At 40.0% G+C, this 22,277-nt stretch overlaps 1 protein-coding gene and 1 pseudogene across 1 annotated transcript; both read right to left on the bottom strand.

Moving 5' to 3' along the window:
- Positions 1 to 375: 375 nt before the first annotated feature.
- On the bottom strand, positions 376 to 5,230 carry LOC125255811 (extracellular calcium-sensing receptor). Its single transcript, XM_048171312.1, has 6 exons — positions 4,703 to 5,230; positions 4,308 to 4,599; positions 3,234 to 4,022; positions 2,930 to 3,157; positions 2,716 to 2,839; positions 376 to 2,588 (listed from the first exon to the last, which is right to left on the bottom strand). Exons 1-6 carry the CDS (start codon positions 4,921 to 4,923, stop codon positions 1,675 to 1,677), a joined length of 2,568 nt encoding a protein of 855 aa, XP_048027269.1. The 5' UTR covers positions 4,924 to 5,230; the 3' UTR covers positions 376 to 1,674.
- A 13,070-nt stretch (positions 5,231 to 18,300) lies between these two features.
- Positions 18,301 to 21,473, bottom strand: LOC125255820 (annotated as a pseudogene).
- Between the last annotated feature and the right edge of the window lie 804 nt (positions 21,474 to 22,277).

Here is a 22,277-nt window from a genome sequence, read left to right as displayed (position 1 = left end):
TTGATTGTTAATCATAAATATAGGGGGCTGCTGCTCGGTATAATAGTTTTCAAGAACATTATGTAAATTGGTAAACTATTTAGCCTAGGCTACTAAAACGAACATCAAAACTTAACATCTGTTCTGAACTCAACAAGTCTGGGCAAACTATTGAGTAAGCACCAATCAGAGGTTGCATTTTTATGATGTCATCATGTAGACTTCTTACAAAGTATTTTACAGTATTTTAAAACTACAAAAATACAAAACACTAAAGTATTTTGATACAAAATACAAAGCCATTTTCATCAACCCTATCAAATACAAATTACAAAATACTATTTTGTATTTAAAATACGTATTTGAAATACATGTATCATAAATACTGCCCATCCCTGAGTAGACAAGTGGTCAAGTGCAAAGACCGCAAGTGTGGGTATTTGGACAAGGCTGTAAAAAGGACAAATACAAAGATCACTTTCCTCAATGGACGTTCAAACAGACTTTTATAATGGATATATATATAAGAATGAATGTTATTTCAGACAGGTAATACTCGCTCAGGCGATCTCTCTTAATTTTGTTATTAACTTGTGTTTACATCACTCAAATAGCGTGCTTGACCAGCTACAGAGAAACTGGTAGCCAGGCAACAGACAAGTGACCAATCCTGAGTGACCAATACTACACATATTTTACCCACACGGTTCCGTATTCTGGGCTGAGAACAGTTTGTAACCGTGTCGTGCTGAACTAAGCTCAAGGGGAAATATAACTGGAATCTGTTCGGCCCGATGGTGGAAAAGCGCCTATTGTCTAAAATGAAAAGAAAAGTAAAAAAAATCTATACTCAGTCAGAAGTGTTTTATTTAAAAAAAAAAAAAAAAATGTTGGTGAAGTTAAATAGTCAAAATAATTTAATTTACATTTAATATGGCCTATGCATGAGGCTTAATGCTTAACCTATTCATGTAAACTTTAACATTAAAAGCAAGATGTATGGCTGTGTTGTTACTGTATTACTGCAAGAAATTCAGAAAGTTAAGAAAGAATTCAGGCCATTAAAATGTAATTTCCATTTGTTGTTAGTTGTAAAAAGTCAATGTCATTTTTTATTAGGAAGTACATAATGCAGGTCCAGAACATGGCTGTGATGGAGATGGTCACTGAGAGTCCACTCTGCCTAGTGCTGACCCGGCCTACACTGCAGAGCCTGCCACAGCCTGTGGAGAGCAGAACTAATGGTTCAGACAGCCCTGAAAGTAGTGCTGGCAGGTAAAAAGTCCATGTCATTTTTTTATTAGGAAGCACATAATGCAGGTCCAGAACATGGTTGTGATGGAGATGGTCACTGAGAGTCCACTGTGTCTAGTGCTGACCCAGCCTACACTGCAGAGCCTGCTACAGCCTGTGGAGAGCAGAACTAATGGTTCAGACAGGCCTGAAAGTAGTGTTGCTGTTGTGTAGCTATTGTTACTTAAGATATCACATGCAAATTAACCATTTTGGTTGTCTGTCCAGGCTGTAATATTAAACCTTTCCAGTTATTACTTTTAACCGTTTAATTACATATGTTTACTTATCTGTTGGTTACCGTGTGTTAAATTCTGTAGTGAAAATCTGTTTTATTTTCTACAGCCAGGTATGGTATGTTATGGTATGTACCTTTAAACTGTTACCTGTTTATTTCTGGGTTCAAAGAGCTTTAGATGAAGATTTGCCCATCATTTGTTTCTTTGTATTGTTCTCTGGTTTTAGCAAAATGATATAGCATTTTGGGGCAAAAATGCAAAATAGTAAACCAAAACTTGAAACTAAAATGGCAAATATCTCCACAGCTACTGTAAATTTTCCAGGAGAACTAACATAAGCTGGGATAAATGTGAGCCAGACGGCACAGAATATAAGCATACTGAATGTGATGAACTTGGCTTCATTAAAGTTGTCAGGGAGCTTTCGAGCAAGAAAAGCTAAAACAAAACACAAGATTGATAGCAGGCCAGTATAACTCAGAACAGCCCAGAAACCAAGAGCTGAACCCAAGTTACATTCTAGGATAATCCTTTCTCTGTAATAGGACGAATTCATATATGGGAAAGGGGGGGATATTGTTAACCAAAGTACACATATAAACACCTGTATTAACGTTAAGGAAAAAACACTGAGTCGTTGTTGTGCAGGTCCAAACCATTTCATAACATTACTTCCTGGAAGTGTAGCTCTGAAAGCCATTAACACAACTATTGTTTTCCCCAGAACACAGGAGATGCAAAGGACAAAAGTGATCCCAAATGCTGTGTGACGCAACATACAGGACCACTCAGTGGGCCGACCAATGAAAGTAACTGAACAGAGGAAACACAGTGATAGTGAGAAGAGCAGCAGGAAGCTCAGCTCTGAATTGTTGGCTCTGACAATGGGTGTTTCTTTGTGAAGATAAAACAGAAAAGATACAAAAGCCGTTAATAACACCCCAATGAAGGAAAAAATACAAAGCAACATCCCCATGATTTCTGTATAGGAAAGGAATTCAACCACTTTTAATACACATCGGTCTTTGCTTTCATTCGACCAGTACTCCAAATCACAAGGAAAGCAGTCACTAGAATCTGTGAAGGAATTTCAAGAAAAGATTATTTGAATGGAAAACTGCATCATGAAATCACTTGACCAATGGACAGTATTACATTTTATCATACTTTAATGAGGGCATGTTCTCAGCATGTACTATTTTACCTGTTCCATTACTGATTTCTCCCTCTGCACATGGAATGCAATCATAACAGCAGACAGGTCGTCCTTTTTGCACAGCCTTCCTAGTTCCAGGGTAGCAGCTCTCACTGCACATGGACACAGGCAACTATAAGAAAATTTTGTTGTCATAAGTTTCCCAAATGATAATGAATTGTTAAATGCTCGTCTTCATGAAATAATTATAAGATCAATATACCTTTCCAGTGTTCCCTGCCCATAGTATGTGTTCCAGATTGATTTGAAGACGTTGCCCTGAAGGCATTGAGCTGTCATAGACACCCACATGCTTAAACTGCATAATTCCATCCTCAACAGGCTGCCAGTTCACCAGGTCATATCTTGCCACTGGGTCACCACTTGCATCAAATAAGATATTTTCTCCTGTTTTTATAGTGAACCTTACATCTTTCATATACTGTAACACCTGAGAGGAAAGTCCAGAAACACAATTTATTTCAGTTTGATTTTTCTACCCTTATTTTTTTTGAGCTCTTACATACCTTTTGTGGTTTGGGCAGCTCTTCTTTGCTGCTGTTGATGGATAATTTGAAGTCTTTTAAAATATTATGAAGTGTGTGTGCAACAGCATACACTGCAGTGTATGTCTTATGTTCTATTCGTAGCTCTGATATGTCAGTATATTCATTTTTCAGCTCTGCCAGTTTCTCTGAGCCAGTGCAGCTACCACTGCCGCTGGTCCTGAAAGAGCACTGAAAAGCTGTTTCCCAAAATTCCTTTAAAAGCTCATTGTTTGGTTCTTGATCAGGATGCACATTCACTAGGAACTCTCGCAGGCCCACAAGTTTGGCATTCACTACAGCAAAGCCCACAGCTCCAGAAAGGAAACTGTATTCCTTTGTTTCTGCAAGATTTCGAGATGTTATCCAAGACTCACTGCCAACCCATTGCAGCCCTGTGATGTTGTGTTCTGCAATCACTTTCACAAGGGGGATAAAATCTCCGAATGAGACAAAAGCCACCACTACCCTGGCTGTGCCCTGTTTTATCACTTCCATTGTTTTCAGAAACTGCTCTTGTGGATCAGTCCTTAATATGGCCTCTGAGTACTCGATACAAATCCCCTCTTTGTTTGCAGCCTCCTCAAATGCTGCCATGCCATTATTACCATAGTCACTGCGACTCCTGACCGTTCCAACCCAGGTCCAACCAAAATACTTGACAAGCTGAACCAGTGCACTGCTTTGGTAATAATCACTGGGTATTGTTCTGAAGAAGGATGGATATCTTTTTCTGTTACTTAGGCATGCACATGTGGCAAAATGACTGATCTGCAAGAAAAAGAAGCAGAGTATATTAAACACATATTTTTTCAGATATTTTTTTCCCCCAGTTGTTAATTTACTATATATCATCACTATGCAATTAATGCAAATTTCATAAATATACTGACACAATCTATTCCATTTAAAACATTGTTTTCTATATTTACACTTATTTCCCTTGGGTTAAATTTAGATTGATATGTATATTTTTGGTGCATGTTCCAGCAGTTCATCAAAGTACTTATATGTTACTTGTTGTCATGCTTAATTAGTATAAATTAGAATTCTTACAACAGGTAAGCTGAATGGACCAACTACAGAAGCCAAGGCTATAGTGGGAGAGGATGTTGACTCTCCGACAATGGCCTGAACAGTTGGTGAGCTAGAGCAGGATGTATCACTCAAAGTCTCTTCATAGCCATTCATCAAAGCCATGCCTGCAAGGATAGTCTGAACTATAGAGTTACAACCATCATATATCTTATAGCCCAAAGAAACACCAGGCAGCAGTTGTGTACTGTTATTGATCTCCTCAATGGCAAAAATAAATGTCTGAGCAAATTTAAATTCACGCAAGTTCAACCTGTGGAATTAAAGCATCAGTCATGTGTAAAACTGCTAGCATCATCAAAGAGTCATAATGATTTTTTTTTTTTTTTTTTTATCATTAATATCATCATACATACCTGACACACGTTGTTTGCTCTGGTTTTGAAGTAAAAGGATGCATCTTTAGCAGAGCACTTCTGTGGATTGAGAAAATCGCTCCAATGTTGATATCTCTTTCTGCAGAAAGTAAAGGCAAGTCAGGCTGTCCAAGCAGTCTGCAGACTTGTTCTGAATCTGTTAAACAGATGCTGTGCACCAGCAGCAGCAGTAGCGGCAATGACAAAGTCCTCTTTGCCATGCCAGTATGTATGTAAGGCAGGAAGCTCTGAGTTAGAACTGGGGCAGTGCTGCATTTTATTGCATCTTAAAATCCCCTGTGGGATTGGCATTTACATGCTTTATTACAAATGAAACAGCACATCCCAAAGACTTTCAGCTACACTTACAATTTGAGCCTGATGAATATTTACATTGTCATCCTGCAGTATGGCCATGATGTGTGTTTCTGCATGGTTGTTTAAGAAATTAAATGCTACACACTCCATCAATTAGGATTAGAAGAACTGTTGCCAAATGTATAACATGCTAGAAACATAATAATTACTGCATTAATAATCGAGTCGTAGACTCTCCCAACACTGCTCATTACCTGTGCACCCAGTACTTGATCATCCCAGGTCTCCTTCACTCCGGCGCTTACACACCACGGACCATGGGTGCTTCAGCAGCAGAAGGTGCGAGCAAGGCCCCTTCTGCTGCCGCCAGTTTTCAAGAGTCATCTGCCATCTGCTTCAGTTATCTGGTCCTTCGCGAGACAGAGCACTATGCTGTTATCATCAGTGACTCAGTAAGCATGTCTATGCTACCTCAGCTAAAGGTAAGGTGCACAGTGATTGTTTTCTTGGTGCTCGTGTTCTCAATGTCACGGCGCAGGTACCTATGATCCTGAAGGGTAATGAGAGCATCGGAGCAGTCGCGCTGCATGTGGGGTGAGCGACATCAGGCTGCGGCAGACGGAGGTTCTGAAGAAAGACTTTGAGAGCCTAATCGAGACGCATTGCCCTCGACGAGGATCATTGTGTCTGGACCACTTCCCACGTACAGAAGAGGACATGAAAGGTTCAGTAAATTATTTGCTCTAAATGAATGGATAATGTCATGGTTTAAGGAACAGAAACTGTTCTTTGTAAATAATTGGAATCTTTTCTGGGAGCGGCCTAGGGTCTTCCATGCTGATGGCCAGCACCCCAGTAGAATCAGCGTGGATCTTCTTTCTGACAACATCTCCAAGCCACTATGCACCGTATGACTAGTAAGTCAAACCTCAAATCACAGTCTTTGCTCTTCTGCCAAATTAATTGATAGTACTGCGTGCGTAGTTCATTCTTTAGAGACTGTTCCCTGAATAGTGAGGTCACATAATAAACTCCTTTAGGGTCGAGAAAAATGTCACTTAATTATAAACTAGATTTAATTATATCGCATGGAACCAATCTTACTGATATGGACTTTATACAGCAAAGTGATGATATCTCTGTTCACTATATAATGTGCATATTGCATACCACTGATATTTGTCATATTGCTCTGCATTATCGACCAGGTTGAACAATTATCTCAACCACTAAAGACAGATTCACAACCAACCTGCCTGATCTGTCTCAACTGCTCAGTGTTCCAATAAAAACAAATGAACTAGCAGTACTATCTTCTGTAATACATTAGACACTGTTGTACCCATCAAAAAAGGTTACAGAGAAAAGTACTGCATCATGATACAACAGTATTACTTACAATATAAATAGAGAAACTCATAATCTAGAGCAGGGATGGGCAACTACGGTCCTAGAGGGCCAGTGTCCTGCAGAGTTTATCTCCATCCCTGATAAAAACTCACTTGCCTATAACTTTCTACTAATCCTAAAGAACTTGATTAGCTGGTTCAGGTGTGTTTGATTAGGGTTGGAGCTAAACTCTGCTGGGCAGTGGCCCTCCAGGACTGAAGTTGCCCATCCCTGATCTAGAGTGTAAATGGAAAGAAACTCATTTAGGTCTTTAGAATTGCATTGAAAGGCAGCATGATCTGCTATAACATACCACAGACCTGTTATAAAAAGCAGCCAGGGCCAAGCATTATCGCAAAATAACCAAAACAATCCAAGGTTATATTTAACCCTTTCACACATAAGTTTAAAATATTCTAGCAGACCCCCCAGCGTGAGTTTTTCAAGGCAACCATTATTCATAATTAATATCGTTTTATAGTTTCCATTGTGATGCATCATTACTTGCCATGTGACATACTGCAGCCACAATAGCACTGTATGACTGATGATCTGCTTTTATTTTTTTACTTTTTTATTTAAAATATTCACAAATTTATTAACCATTGTCACAAACACTGTGTTAAAAATCAGATACAAACATGATACTAAATTAAAACTAAATTTCCCAGCATCCCTTCTGATCCCCACCTTCCACTGATTATCACCTCATCAGACACACATATACATACACACTCTTCAGTTCACCATTGTCTGGTCTCGCTGTTCATGCTAGAACCACTGCCTGATTACTTGCCTGTGTGATACTTTTCAATTACAATTATCCAAGTATCAGTTACTACCTGCTCACATCGCTTGTCTTCACAAATCTGTTCAATAAACCTGTTGTTTGGAAAATAACTGTGTTCCATCCTTCTGTTGTGTGACATATAGGACACAAAGATCTAAATAAACCTATCAATGCATCTAAATCAACAAGTTTTTTAGACCCAATTTCTACTAAATTACTGAAAGAGATGTTACCTGTAGCAGAAGAGCCTCTTCTCAATATTATTAACTCGTCTCTATGTCTAGGTATATTTCTAGGTATATTCCAAAACCATTTAAGCTGGCAGTTATTAAGCCTCTCATTAAGAAACCACAACGAGGTACAAATGAATTAGCAGACGCATTTCATATCTTCTATTTATATCCAAAATGCTAGAAAAAGTTGTGTCCTCTCAATTGTGCTCCTTCCTGCAAAAAAATGGCATCTATGGAATAGCACAGAAACTGTGCTCGTTAAAATCACAAATGACTTCTAGCTTCTGACAAAGGATATATTTCAATACTAGTTTTACTTGATCTTAGTGCTGCTTTTGACACCATAAATCATAACATACACTTAGATCGACTACAGAATTACACTGATACAGGGACAAGCTAGAAGTATAACAAACAAAACTAGAAGTATTTCGCATTTCATGGAGAGAGAGAATGATTGAGTACAGAAAGGCCTTAAAAACTGCTAGATCAACCTATTTTTCAAAACTTTTAGAAGAAAATAAACACAACCCTAGGTATTTATTTGATACAGTGGCTAAATTAACTAGAAATAAAGCTTCAGTTTCTGATGTTTCCAAACAGCACAGCAGTAATGACTTTATGAACTTCTTTACTTGCAAGATTGATAATATTAGAGAAAAAATGATAACCATGCAACCGTCTACTACAGTATCGCGTCAGACAGTGCATTGTAGTGTCCCTGAGGAAAAATTCAATTCATTTACTGCTTTAGGAGAGGAAGAATTGTCTAAACTTGTTAAATCATCAAAATCAACAACATGTATGTTAGACCCTATACCGAATAAGCTATTGAAAGAGATGCTTCCAGAGGTCATAGATCCTCTTCTTAATATCGTCAATTCATCTTTATCGCTAGGATACGTACCAAAAACTTTTAAGCTGGCTATTATTAAACCTCTTATTAAAAAACCACAACTTGATCCTAGAGAATTAGTCAATTATAGGCCGATCTCAAATCTCACTTTTCTGTCAAAAATACTTGAAAAGGCAGTATCATCACAACTATGTTCCTTTTTTAGAAAGAAATAGTATCTGAGAGGATTTCCATTTAGGATTTAGACCGTACCATAGTACTGAGACTGCTCTCATTAGAGTTACTAATGATTTGCTCTTATCATCAGATCGTGGTTGTATCTCTCTATTCACGAGTTCACATTTACATATAATTAAGTACAGTAAGGGTTATGCATATTTGGCGTGCTGTCCGGGGGGAGGGCTCCGAGCTCGGAAATTTTGGCCCGAACCCAGAGTACTCCCCCAGATGCAAAAGAGCAAAGGACAGCCGCTAGACCAAATAGCCCCCCCAAAGCCTTGAGATTGGCGAGCTGGCGTTTCGAGAAGCCTGGTTGTTGAACCAAGAGGGCCCATGTTGTCTCTGATGGGGGCAGCTTGCAGCGCCGGGCCTTGATGGACGTTGTTAACTGATGGACGGAGGGAGGAGTGGTGAGGTTCAACAACCGGCCTAAATGGCCTATAGAGCCTCCAACGGGAGCGGCTTGTGGAATCGGGTGAACAGGCCCTGTTGGCCGCCTGCGGATGAAATAGTTTAGAATGCACGGCAATACTCAACTGGGAGGGTTAACGTTCATCCGCTGGGAGATCAATACTCGCTGGATGGATAAAGAAAAGCATATTTTCACCTGGGAGGGTTAGCGTTACATCCGCTGGGAGATCAATACTCGCTGGATGGAGAAAGAAAAGCATATTTTCACCTGGGAGGGTTAACGTTGCATCCGCTGGGAGATCAATACTCGCTGGATGGAGAAAGAAAAGCATATTTTCACCTGGGAGGGTTAACGTTGCATCCGCTGGGAGATCAATACTCGCTGGATGGAGAAAGAAAAGCATATTTTCACCTGGGAGGGTTAACGTTGCATCCGCTGGGAGATCAATACTCGCTGGATGGAGAAAGAAAAGCATATTTTCACCTGGGAGGGTTAACGTTGCATCCGCTGGGAGATCAATACTCGCTGGATGGAGAAAGAAAAGCATATTTTCACCTGGGAGGGTTAACGTTGCATCCGCTGGGAGATCAATACTTGCTGGATGGAGAAAGGTTTTTTTTATTTTTTTTTAACCAATGAGGGTTTGATGGGCTTTTTTGATGTGGAACTGGTTGCTTCTGATGTAACTTTGGCAAGGCGTCCGATGACCATCTTCCAAGAGCTTGGATCTGCTGCTGGGAGAGGCCTTTTTGGGCTGCCGAGGTTGCTGCCCCAATGCGGAAAGAGTGGCTGGAGTAGTTTTTTGCTGGGATGCCTGACTGTTGAAGAACGGATTTGAGGTGCTTTTGGAACCAAAAGCGAGAGACAGGTTTGTTGGAGTCGTCTATGAAAAGGGGTTCGTAGGGGGATTTAGCCTGAGAGCTTCTTAGTTGGAGGTACGCGAAAATGGACTGGAATGGTTGGATTGGTGAGGAAATGTTGAAAATATAGATGAAGTGTCCTTTTTTAGCTTGATCTGTCTTGCTTTGTTTAATTAAATATGAGATTGTATCGTTATCGAGAACAGACAAGTCTGCAATGGTGGGGTGGATTTTTGGATCGAATTTGGAAGTGATTGTGAGTTCCGAGCATCTTAGAAAACCAAAGAAGGCCAGAATAAACATAGCGTCAAGTGTGCGGGCGGTATTGAGAGGCTGGTAGCCTGAGCGGAGGGTATTGATGCATTTTGTGAGAATGTCTAGTGTTATGGGTTGTCTGGGGTCGGGACGGGTGGGCTGGGAACGTTGAATCCCTTTGATTAGGAGAGAGGTTTGTGAATTATTAATCTCAGTGGAGGGAGTGCCAAACATCAATTTGTGAAAAAATTGGATGCCGCTCAAGTAGCCTTTGATAGACCCGACTTGGAACCCTTTGACAATGTTGAGATATGAGATGAAAGAGGTGATTGAGAGGAGAGAGAAATCGGGAAACGGCGTGTTATATGACAAATGGAATGCTTTAAAACATCTCCAAGCTGTCACATAGGATTGCAGTGTCCTCGGGGAGACTGCTTGGAGGATTGTGTCGAGCGACGCGTCAAGGAGGGGTTTTAACGGGTGGGTTACGGGAATATGAGTTCTGAAAAGTGAGGTACTGGAGTTGGAAATTGGTCTGCCTCTGGAGCCAGCATCCTGAATTTCTGAAACAGAAAGCGAGACAGAGAGTCAGCAATTTTGTTTTCTGACCCGGGCACATGTTTAGCGATTATGATAAATTGGTCACATGCTGAGATCCAGATTAGACGTCTTAAAAAAGGCATCAAAGCGAGTGAATTGGAACGGCCTTTATTAATGCACTGGACTGTTGCTTCGTTGTCACAATGCACTAAAATACTGTTAGCCGTCCATTCTTTCCCCCACAGGAAGGCTGCTACTACGAGAGGATAGAGCTCAAATAGCGCTGAGGACTGTGGTATGTCCTGAAATTGAGGGGGCCATGGTGACGCGAACCAGCGTCCTTGGTAAAAACCTCCAAAGCCTATTGAGGGGGCTGCATCTGTGAACAGCTGGATATCCACAGGGGAAGAGACGAGATTATTATAGAAAAAAGATAGGCCATTCCACTGTTTAAGAAATGTTATCCATAACCTGATTTCATCGCGGCACGCCTGTGTTAAGGAAATTAAGTCCTCTAGCGCGTGAGCCGAGGAGGCGAGTGAGAGGAGATGCGCGATGAACGGGCGGCCTTGTGGGATGATGCGCATGGCGAAGTTTAAGTGGCCGAGCAGGGACAGGAGTTCGCGTTTTGAACAATTTGAACTGTCTAGAAGGGTAGAAGAGACGAGGATTATCCTATCGATTTTTTCCTTGGGCAGGGAAGCTTGGTATTTGACTGAATCCAAATTAATTCCAAGGAATTCGATGGATGTGGCGGGACCCATTGTTTTTTCCTGGGCGATGGGAATTCCGAGCTCAGAAAAAACGTTTTGAACCGTAAGGATATGGGCCGCTGGAATGGGGTTGGGGGGCGAAATGATTAAAAAATCGTCTAGCAGGTGAATGAGGTGAGGAATTGCGTAATTGTTCGACAGAATCCAGCAGACCGCTTCTGATAACATGTCGAAAATTTTGGGGCTGCTTTTGCATCCAAACGTTAAGCGAACAGCGAAATAGAATTTCTCGTGCCAGCGCACCCCGAATAAGTGCCATGAATCAGGATGAATGGGCATCACTTTAAAAGCAGACGTGATGTCGATTTTTGCGAGCCAAGCACCCCGACCTACGATTTTTATCATTTCGATTGCATGATCTATATCATGGTATTTGAGAGAGAACTCGTCGAGTGGAATCAAGCTATTTATGCTTGGGAACAGGGAATTATGTGGAGCTGAGAGATCGATTATGAGGCGTTTCTTACCTGAAAATTTTCTCGTAGCCACTCCAATAGGGCTGATGCGAAAAATGTTGAATGGAGGGTTGTCAAAAGGGCCGATCATGAAACCTGACTCGACTTCTTTTCTAATCAGGTTGTTTACGGTGTCAGGCTCAGCGAGAGCAGATTGGAGATTATTACAGATGATGTTTTGGGAAAGCGTGCTTTCCACGCCAGGATTAAAACCATGTTTGAGACCAGATAGCAGATAATCAGTGAATTCGGCGTCCGGGTGGTTCGCAAGTTCAAAAGATAGGCGAGAAATATTCACAGGAGTCGATAAGTAATTTTTTGGTTTTTTATTATCCGCTTTAGACACGGGACATACAGGACGGGCATGAGCACCGCCACAAAAATTGCAGATGTGCAAATACCGACATCTTTGTCTGGTGCATATGCCAATATTAAAGTTATTGCAGGGCTGTCTGTTATCTGAAGATGATGTTCTGCGTCTGAAGTCAGAGTTGTATGGGTTTATGGTTGCTGGTCTTGGAACATAGCTGGTGGATTTGACGGAGGCTGTGTCTGGGCAATGTGGAATGGAAGGGTTAATCTGTGGGCATGCGACGGTAGAATGAGCTACTGACCTGCATACAGCGCATGAAACATTCCTGCAGCCGAGGAAAACTCTGCTGTGCAGGTCAGGGTCGAGTGCACCCCAGTAAGGGCACTGGTTCCACTGGGCGACCCTGACCGCGCATTTAGCAGAGAAGAGCTTGTGGTAGGTGTAGAAATGACCTCCCCCATAGGACAACGCGAGCTCAGCCATGAGCGATAGGTAGTCATTCAGTTCGCGTCGCCTATGGGGGAATGCTGAACAAATAATTTCTGTGAAACGGCTGAAAGCAATAGCAAATTCAGAGAAAGAAAGTAAACGTGATGTATGAATGTTTTGGTTTTTTAACGTGACAGAAAAATCCCCGCAGTCTATCTGGCGGTTAGAGTCACCTACTGGAAGCTGAGAAAGAAGGTTAGCCAGATCTATGTCCGCACCTGCCAAGATCTGTGCTCGGATGTTGTGGGCCACTGGAGGTGGTTCCGCGGCGACTGCGTTTGATGGGACGGGCATCGGAGTTGCTGTGAACAGAGAATATTGTGATTTAGAATGTAGAAGAAGATTGTAGGGGAGAGAAGCCGGGGCTGCGACTGTTGGCGGAGGCAGCCTCACGCTTGAGTCGGCCTGTGGGGCTTGAGGAGGAAATTGGAGAGAAGAAAAAGAGGGAAATTGAGGGAAAGACTGAGATGTGTAGGCCTGCGATGCAAGCGGAGGCAGCCTCACGCTTGCTTGTGCTGCTGGAGCTGCAGGCCACTGAAAAAGGGGGGGGTTTGCGGCAATCGCAGGAAGGTGATGAGATGCTTGAGCCGTTAACGGAGGCAATCTCACGCTGGCATCAACTACGGGAGCTAAAGGCCACTGCAAAGGAAAGGGGTTAGAAACAGTAGGAGGACAAAACTGCGAGGCTGAAAGAGGGCCGGCGGGCCCGGCTGCGTGTACGTTGGCGGGAAGAGCCGCGGTGAAATGCTGCTCCGAAGAGGGAGGTGCACAATGCCTTGATGCTGCGGAATCTGGGACGCGGCCCAGGCTCGCTGAAGGCCCGGCACCATGGCCCGACACACGCAGAGCGCCGGACCTTGTGCGGGAGGGAGATGGTGGAGTTGGATGAGGCGATTTCTGGGCATCACGGGATTTAGTTTGCCTGTTGGATGCCTTGGAGGCTGGAGTGGACTTAGGTGAGAGGTTGGCTGATTGCAAGGTGACATACAGCTTGTATAAATCTGCCTTGTTCATTCTGCGTGACGGTTGCACATCAGAATTAATCAGCGCTTGCCTCAAACTCAAAACTGTCCACTTCCCAATAGGTGGAATCGTTGGCACGGCCGAATGATAGGAGAACGCCGGAGAGAGAACTGGGATTCTCTCCGGTGGAGGCGAGGGTAGACGTCGGCGTCTAGGTGAGCGGGAGGCTGATTGTGCTGACCGGCGGCCACGCGAAGAAGCCTGGTGTTCAGGTGTGATGTTGGGTAGAGGAGGAGTGGTCCTGGGGCCGGCAGTTGGCGGCGCGGGATCCGGAGAGAAGTCGGACTCGTCGACGGATGGGAAAAGCTGGAGCTGAGACATTGTAGCAAGACGGTCAAACCAAAATGCTGATGAACTGTCAGATGAACAGAGGTAAGTCTGCTGTATTTATACCTCTTGTCCTGATTGCATTGATTAACTGAATGCTCTCCACCTGAGCTAGTTAGGTTAATTATCTGCACCTGTTCCTCCCGAACCTTGTTTAATAAAACATCATTTAGTGTTACTAGATCTTAGTGCTGCATTTGGCACTATTGATCACAATATTATACACAATATATATAAATAGACTCGAAAATTATGTTGGCATTAGTGGAATTGCATTGTCATGGTTCAAATCATGCTTATCTAACCATTATCAGTTTGTAGTAGTAAACGAAGAAATGTCATATCGATCACAAGTTCAATATGGAGTACCGCAAGGCTCAGTACTAGGACCGTTGCTTTTCACTCTGTACATGCTACCCTTAGGAGATATCATTAGGTGTTAGTTTTCACTGTTACGCTGATGATACACAGCTCTATATTTCTTCACGCCCTGACGAAACTTACCAGTTCACAAAATTAACGGAATGCATAGCTGATATAAAAAATTGGATGACCAGTAATTTCCTACTACTAAATTCAGAAAAATAGAAAAATATTCTAATTTTTGGACCAAAAACTTCTTCACATAATAACCTAGAATACTGTCTAACTGTCAGTGTCAGCGACAAAGAAGTACAGAAGATCCAAATGCGAGTAAATATGGGTTTATTGACAGATGTTCAGAGAACAATAAACAAGAGAACGTAGGCAGGCGTGAAACCGAAGGTGGTGGGCTGGGTGACGCAGGGCTGCAATGGGTACCAGAAACTGAGGAATAATCCAGCCCAGAAAACAGGGCAACACACGAACAGTGTGTCCAGAGAATCCAAAATCAAAGGAAGGGAGCGAACACACACCAGGACAGCCTGCAACGATCTGACAAACACGACACGTTGGCACACACATTAAATAGAACACTGAAACAAGACACAGCTGACACAGATCACAATCAGTCATAAACAAGGTAACGCCCACACAAATACTCACGCACATCCTCAAACAACCACACGAGGGCGAGTCAGTGAACCCATGAACCGTGACACTAACACTTGATGGCTGCTCTGTTAAGTCTTCGTCATCAGTTAGGAACCTGGGTGTGCTCTTCGATACCAATCTTTGATTTGAAGGCCATGTTTCTAGCATCTGTAAAACCACATTCTTCCATCTTAAAAATCTATCTAAACTACGACATATGCTCTCAATGAAAAATGCAGAACAGTTAGTTAACATTGGCTTCCTGTTAAACATCGTATAGATTTTAAAATCTTGCTAATTACTTACAAAGCACTAAATGGTTTAGCTCCCCAGTACTTGAGCGAGCTCTTAAAGCATTATAGTCCTTCACGTCTATTGCGATCTCAGAATTTAGGACAGCTGATAATACCTAGAATATCAAAATCAACCGCAGACGGTAGATCCTTCTCCTATTTGGCACCTAAACTCTGTAATAATCTTCCTAGCATTGTTCAGGAAGCAGACACATTCTGTCAGTTTAAATCTAGACTAAAAACTCATCTCTTTAACCTGGCATACACATAACACATTATCAATTGTCAACTAGATCATCCACTGTGAAGGCCTCATCAACACGACAATCAGTAGCGCAGCTCCTCAACAACCGTCCATACCGGCATGATGAAGACGATCCTCAACTGGATGGAACTGAAATAAATTCTTTGAATGTTGCGATCCTATCGGACTTATGATAGCAACCTGAGTCGTAACAAAGCACTGTTCGCCAGAGGAGAACTGGCCCCCCGATTAAGCCTGGTTTCTCCTAAGTTTTTTTTCTCCATTTTAACACCTATTTGCCACTTGTTTGCCACCTGATGTCACCTGTTGGAGTTTGGGTTCCTTGCCGCTGTCGCCTTTGGCTTGCTTAGTTGGGGACACTTGACATTTGGTATTCAACAGTGCTTTGATCTGCCTGCATTGACACTATTCTTTAAGAGCTGCTGTGCAGCCAAAATAATGTACCAGTTATCAATGTAAAGCTGCTTTGACACAATCTACATTGTAAAAAGCGCTATATAAATAAAGGTGACTTGACTTGACTTGACAAGCATTAAGGCGGTTTAGATCATACCTATTCGACCTTTACCATTTTGTCTATTTAAATGGTAAAAATAAATAAATAAATAAATAAATACATCAGTAAATTATTATGGAGTGCCACAAGGATATGTGTTAGACCCCCTGTTATTTTAAATATACATGCTGCCACTTGGTAATATATTAGAAAACATGGAATTAGTTTCCACTGCTATGCTGATGATATTCAGTTATATATTTTATCACAACCAGATAAAATCTCTAAATGATCTAAATGAAGTTGACAGAGTGTTTTAAACATATTAAATATTGAATGACCAGTAGACAAAAGTCGGTAACACTTTATAATTGTCACGATTACCGTCACTTCCAATTCCCATAATCCTCCCTGCCAGTCACATGCACACACTCCCCACCAATCACCCATTGCCACATACAGCTAAGCTCATTATCTGGACTATTTAAGATTCAGACACACATCACCTCATTGCGAAGTCTTGTTTCACCTAGTGTACATTTCTGAGCGTCGTTAGCTTGTCTGCCTGTCTCCGATCCTGTCTGTTTACCATTTACAATTCTCTGTCACCTGCCTTTGGACTGTATATTGTACCCTGACCTGTGAGTGATATCTGCCTGTCCTGACCATTACCTGTATCCTGATCACGATTCTGCCTGTCCCTTGCTGTTCCTGTTTGCTCCTGTCTGACCCTGCCTGTACGACCACGCTCACTTTTAATAAAGCTTTGCAAATGGATCCCTGCCTGAGTCCCGCTTCGTTACAATAATAACTTTCAGTTATAAGTAATTTATAAATTATTAGTTAATGATGAACTAATAATTTACAAAACATGAATATACATTCATAAATGATTAATAAGTTATGGTTAACATTTTTATTAATGTTTTATTAATTAATTTATAAGTCACTTGTAAGTTATTAGTTAATGATGAACAAATAATTTACAAAACATGGCTATACATTCAAAAATGATTAATAAGTGGTATGCTAACGATTTACAAATGTGTTGTAAATTATCTTTAAAAATGTGTAAATCATGAAATAAATAGATCATTAGTAGGTGGTTTATAAGTTATTAGGTGATACATTATTTATCACTTATAAATCACTGAAGTATTTGTCAAAATTGTTCATTATCTCAATCATTATTTCAATTATCATTACTTATTTATCAATTGTCAATTTATAAACTCAATTATCAATTTATAAACCATCTACTAATGATATGTTTTCATGATTTACACATTTGTAAATCATTAGCATACCACTTATTAATCTTTTATGAATGTATAGTCATGTTTTGTAAATGATTCATTCATCATTAACTAATAATTTATAAATTACTTAAACTGAATTAATAAAATATTCATAAAATGTTAACATATCACTTATTAATCATTTATGAATTTATAGTCATGTTTTATAAAACAATTAATAAAACTTTCATAAAATGTTAGTATATCACTTAATCATTTATGAATGTATAGTCATGTTTTGTAAATGATTAGTTCATCATTAACTAATAATTTATAAATGACTTATAACTGAATTAATAAAACTTTCATAAAATGTTAGTATATCACTTAATAATAATTTATGTCATATTTATTTATAATGTATAGTCATGTTTTGTAAATGATTAATTCATCATTAACTAATAATTTATTAATGACTTATAACTGAACATTATTATAAAGTGTTACCCTAATTTGCACTGCCCTTGGTCGATTGCTTTGGTCATTATGTAAATTATTTGACTGCGTCTGTGTTCTTTAATTTGCACATCAGCAGTATATTGCATGCAAAACTTGCCACTCACATCGGCGCATTTGTGGAATTGAGCTCTCGCGCTAATTTGGCCCATTTAGTAAATCTAGCCCTAGGACCTTCAAAAAAATGGCTGAATTCCAGTTGATGTGTTTATAAAGGTATTGGATAAAACAGTTATCAAAAACAGAGATGTTATTACTTTTATTATGTACCAACATAAACTATAAAGCTGTTCAGTAAGAAACATGCCATCATGATGATAATCACCATATCTTAGAATAGTTTGGTAAAAATAACAGTCTATTATTGATATTTCATCCACATTCTCAAATATGTTTTCTTTAAATATACAGATTTCAAATCTCACAGAGCTCTCTGGGGTACTTTACTCATCAAATGTTTTTTAGAGTTCTTGTCTGGTTTAAATAAAATGATATAGCATTTAGGAATGAATATGCAAAATAACATTCCATATGTGGAGGCTAAAATGGCAAATATCTCCACTGCTACAGTAAATTTTCCAGGAGAACTAACATAAGCTGGTATAAATGCAATCCAAACAGCACAGAATATGAGCATACTAAATGTAATGAATTTAGCTTCATTAAAGTTATCAGGGAGTTTTCGAGCCAGAAAAGCCAAAAAGAAACAAAGAATAGCAAGCAGTCCAATATAACCCAGCACTGCCCAGAAACCTACAATTGATCCCACATTACACTCTAGAATTATCTTTTCTTTGAAGTATTTAAGATTTTTAAAAGGAAATGGGGGTGATATTGTTAACCAAAGCACACAAATAAGCACTTGTATAAGAGTAAAGGCAAAAACACTGAGTCTCTGTTGAGGAGGCCCAAACCATTTCATGACATTACTTCCTGGAAGTGTAGCCCTAAAGGCCATTAATACCACTATTGTTTTCCCCAGAACACAGGAGATACAGAGGACAAAAGTGATCCCAAATGCTGTGTGACGCAACATACAGGACCACTCAGTGGGCCGACCGATGAAAGTAAGTGAACATAGAAAACACAACATCAATGAAAACAGTAGCAAGAAGCTCAATTCTGAGTTGTTGGCTTTCACTATTGGGGTATTTTTATATCTGAAAAATATGACTGCAATTATCATTGTTATAAATGTGCCAACAACTGAAATAGTTGTAAGTAAAATTCCCATGATTTCCTCATAAGACAAAAATTCTGTTTCCTTCTTAACACATCCATCATTTTGCAGATTTGACCAGAAGTCTTGATGGCACCGCAGACATGTTACAGAATCTGTTATAGGATGTAATTATTAATCACAGGAAAAGCAATGATTTATGTGTCTAGTTTTCTTTCTTTATGGAAATATTTGTTTAATTTTACCTGTAGTGTTACTGATCTCTCCATCTGTGCATGGTATGCAGTCATAACAACATATAGGTTTTCCTTTCTTCACAGCCTTCCTAGTGCCAGGGGGACAACTCTCACTGCACACAGACCCTGGTACCTGTGACAGAGGATGTTATTTTTTGTTGTTTTTTTGCCATTGCCATTTACTTATGGAAATTAAAATTCAGACCATTTTTCCCCCTTTTTTCCCCTCACCTTTGTGGAATTATTTGCCCATAAAATTGTTGCCATATTGACAGCTAAACGATCCATCCCCAGAAAAGAAGCATCATAAAGTCCAACAGTAACAAATTCATAATGTTGTTTTCTACTTGGTTGCCAATTAATTATCTCATATTTTGCCACTGGGTCACCATTTTCATCAAAGTAAACCTCTTCACCATCTTTAGTGTTGAAATGCACCTTTCTCAGGTGCTTCAGAAACTGGGGAAAAAAATGGACAAAATATTCAATATTTAAAGCCATTGACTAAAGTGTTTGACACCACAAACAATACATATTTTTCACAATAATATATATACTGTACATATAGTGCATATTATGAAATGTTGAATATGCTGTGTCCACGTGTACAACCTTAGATAATATTTTACTTTATATTGTAGTAGTATTAAAATAGATAACCCACTGTTAAAGGATCAGGCTGTTTCTTTGAGGCACATTTTTCCTTGCAGCCCAGAAGGTCATGAAGTGTATGAGCAACAGCATATACTCCTTTGTACACATTGCTAAAGATGGGCATGAGTGACATGTCTGTGAACATGTTTTGCACTTGTGACAGTTCCTCCTTGCCTGTACATGCAGTAGTGGACACTGAATCATTCTTAGTGGAGTATTTACACTGAAACAGGGATTCCCAGAACTCTGTAAAAATAGCACCTCCTGAAGACTTCAGTGGCTTTATATCTAGAATGAATTCTTTCAGACCTGTCACTTTTGTTTTGGGTATAGCCAGACCAATTGCTCCTTGTAGAATGTGGTGCTTATCCATACTAGCAATGACTGAATCAGAGATCCAGGCTTCAGTGCCTACCCACTGGTAACCAGTAATATTGTATTCAACAAATTTATGCAGCAGAACCTCCAAGTCCCAGTGAGCAAGAAATCCCACAATTACTCGAGAAGTAGAGCTTTTAATCTGTTCAATTATCCTCATTACTTTATCTTCAGGGTAGGTTCTGAAAAAAGGGATAGAATATTCCAAACAGATACCCATCTGTTCAGCCACCTTTGTGAAAGTCGCCATCCCACTGTTACCATAATCATCATCTGTTCTTATGGCTCCCACCCAGGTCCATCCAAAATGTCTAACCAGTTCTGCTAGTGCCCTGCTCTGGTAGTGGTCACTTGCAATAGTTCGAAGAAATGATGGATATTTGACTTTGTCACTGAGACACTCACAGGTGGCATAGTGACTGATCTAAAAGAAACAATACATTTAGTCATAACACATCCGGTGTAGTTACATTCATTGCATTCATCACCATCTATTATAAAATACAGATCTTATAACATTTTAAAACACTATATTTCAATACCAGTGGAACATACCAGTGGAAGCTTGAATGGTCCAATACCCTTTGATATTGCCATGCATGCTGAAGAAGTTGTGTCTCCTATAATGGCTTGCACTTCAGCATGCTTTGTGCAGGGCCCTTCAACAGATGTTTTCTCATGCCCATTGGCAAGAGCCATAGCTGCTCGAACCCCAACTGCCACTGAGCCACACGTGTCGTAGATCTTGTAGCCTAACAAGACCCCAGGTAGCAAAGTGGAACTGTTATTAATTTCCTCTATTGCGAAGAGCATGGACTGTGCGTACTGGAAGTCTCTGAAATTAAGACTTGTTAAAAAATAAATAAATAAATAAGAAGAAGAAGCAAAAAATCTATAAAAAAAAAACAACAACTATGAATTAATCATATAACATCACATAACATCTTATAGCATACCGATTTACTTACCTGATGCATTTTAGTGGAGGTGGCATGACAGAATATGTCAGTTGCCTGACCTCCCAGCTGCTATGGAAAGAGAAAACCCCTCCAACTATGATGTCCCCGTCTTTCCATAGCTCAGGGTGTACAGGCTCTCCTTGCAGAGTACAGACAGTTTCATTAGCTTTAGAGAAAGTCATGATAGTTATTACCATTTGCAGCATTGCAACCAGTGACTCCATTCACCCATTGAATATAAACTGTCTTATGTCAAATGTGCCAGCACTGATATTTCAGCTAAGGGAAGGCTTTGAGGTTTTTGTAGAGATATTATAATCTGTTGGGAAATGACACAGGTTGACCTCATTTGAGGAGGTGCCACATTTTAACATGATCAGAGTAACGTTGGTGCTTTTTTTTTTTTTTGTATGTTGTGGCATTTAGTCAGTACCCATTTGTGGTTCTGTGTGTGATGTTATAGAGAATGTTTTCTTTTTAACCATTTTTGAATACACGTTTCCAGTTTCTGCCATACATTGAAGCTTTGAATTTGAATGTGCACACAGATATGGTTAAACAGAAATTGTGAACAGAACAGAAATTGTGCACACAAAACATAGACATGAATGTTTAAGAAAAAAATATTTTGTAAACTCTGCAAGTTGGAAATGAATTATCTATGCTCAACAACCAAAATATCACCCACAAATGAAACATGGTAATCCGCTAATATCAGTGGATGACTGAAGCTTGGCGTATGCAACATTTTTCTGCCTGCCATCACACATTGCGCACGGCACTATGACTGCTTTATGATAGTCACCTGACCTACAGAGGGCAGCATGGAGTTGTCATCTTTATATATTTCAAACTCAAATTCATGTGCAAATGCATATATCTTGGTAACTCTAGAATACTGTTCCATCATTAATTAATAACTACAAAGGAACAAATGAGTAATGCACTATTAACCTTCAAGTAACTATTATTATCTAACAAGAAACTCAAATTAGTAAGTAATAGTGCTCAGCTGAATGTGGTAGTTCATTATTAGCTAATCAATAACTTTTTTTTTTTTCTTCATACATTCTGGAAAACTACTTAAAACTACT

The sequence above is a fragment of the Megalobrama amblycephala genome, linkage group LG20 (genome assembly GCF_018812025.1).
Source record: "Megalobrama amblycephala isolate DHTTF-2021 linkage group LG20, ASM1881202v1, whole genome shotgun sequence".
Classification (NCBI taxonomy): Eukaryota; Metazoa; Chordata; class Actinopteri; order Cypriniformes; family Xenocyprididae; genus Megalobrama; species Megalobrama amblycephala.
Note: the sequence above shows the minus strand (reverse complement) of the source record. Positions and strands in the feature narration are given on the sequence as shown.

Coding starts and splice junctions, on each gene's coding strand:
- LOC125255811 (XM_048171312.1), bottom strand. CDS start 4,923: ATGGCAAAGAGGACTTTGTCATTGCCGCTACTGCTGCTGCTGGTGCAC. Junction 4,600..4,702: donor GAGCAAACAACGTGTGTCAG/GTATGTATGATG, acceptor TTAATTCCACAG/GTTGAACTTGCGTGAATTTA. Junction 4,023..4,307: donor GTCCATTCAGCTTACCTGTT/GTAAGAATTCTA, acceptor TTTTTCTTGCAG/ATCAGTCATTTTGCCACATG.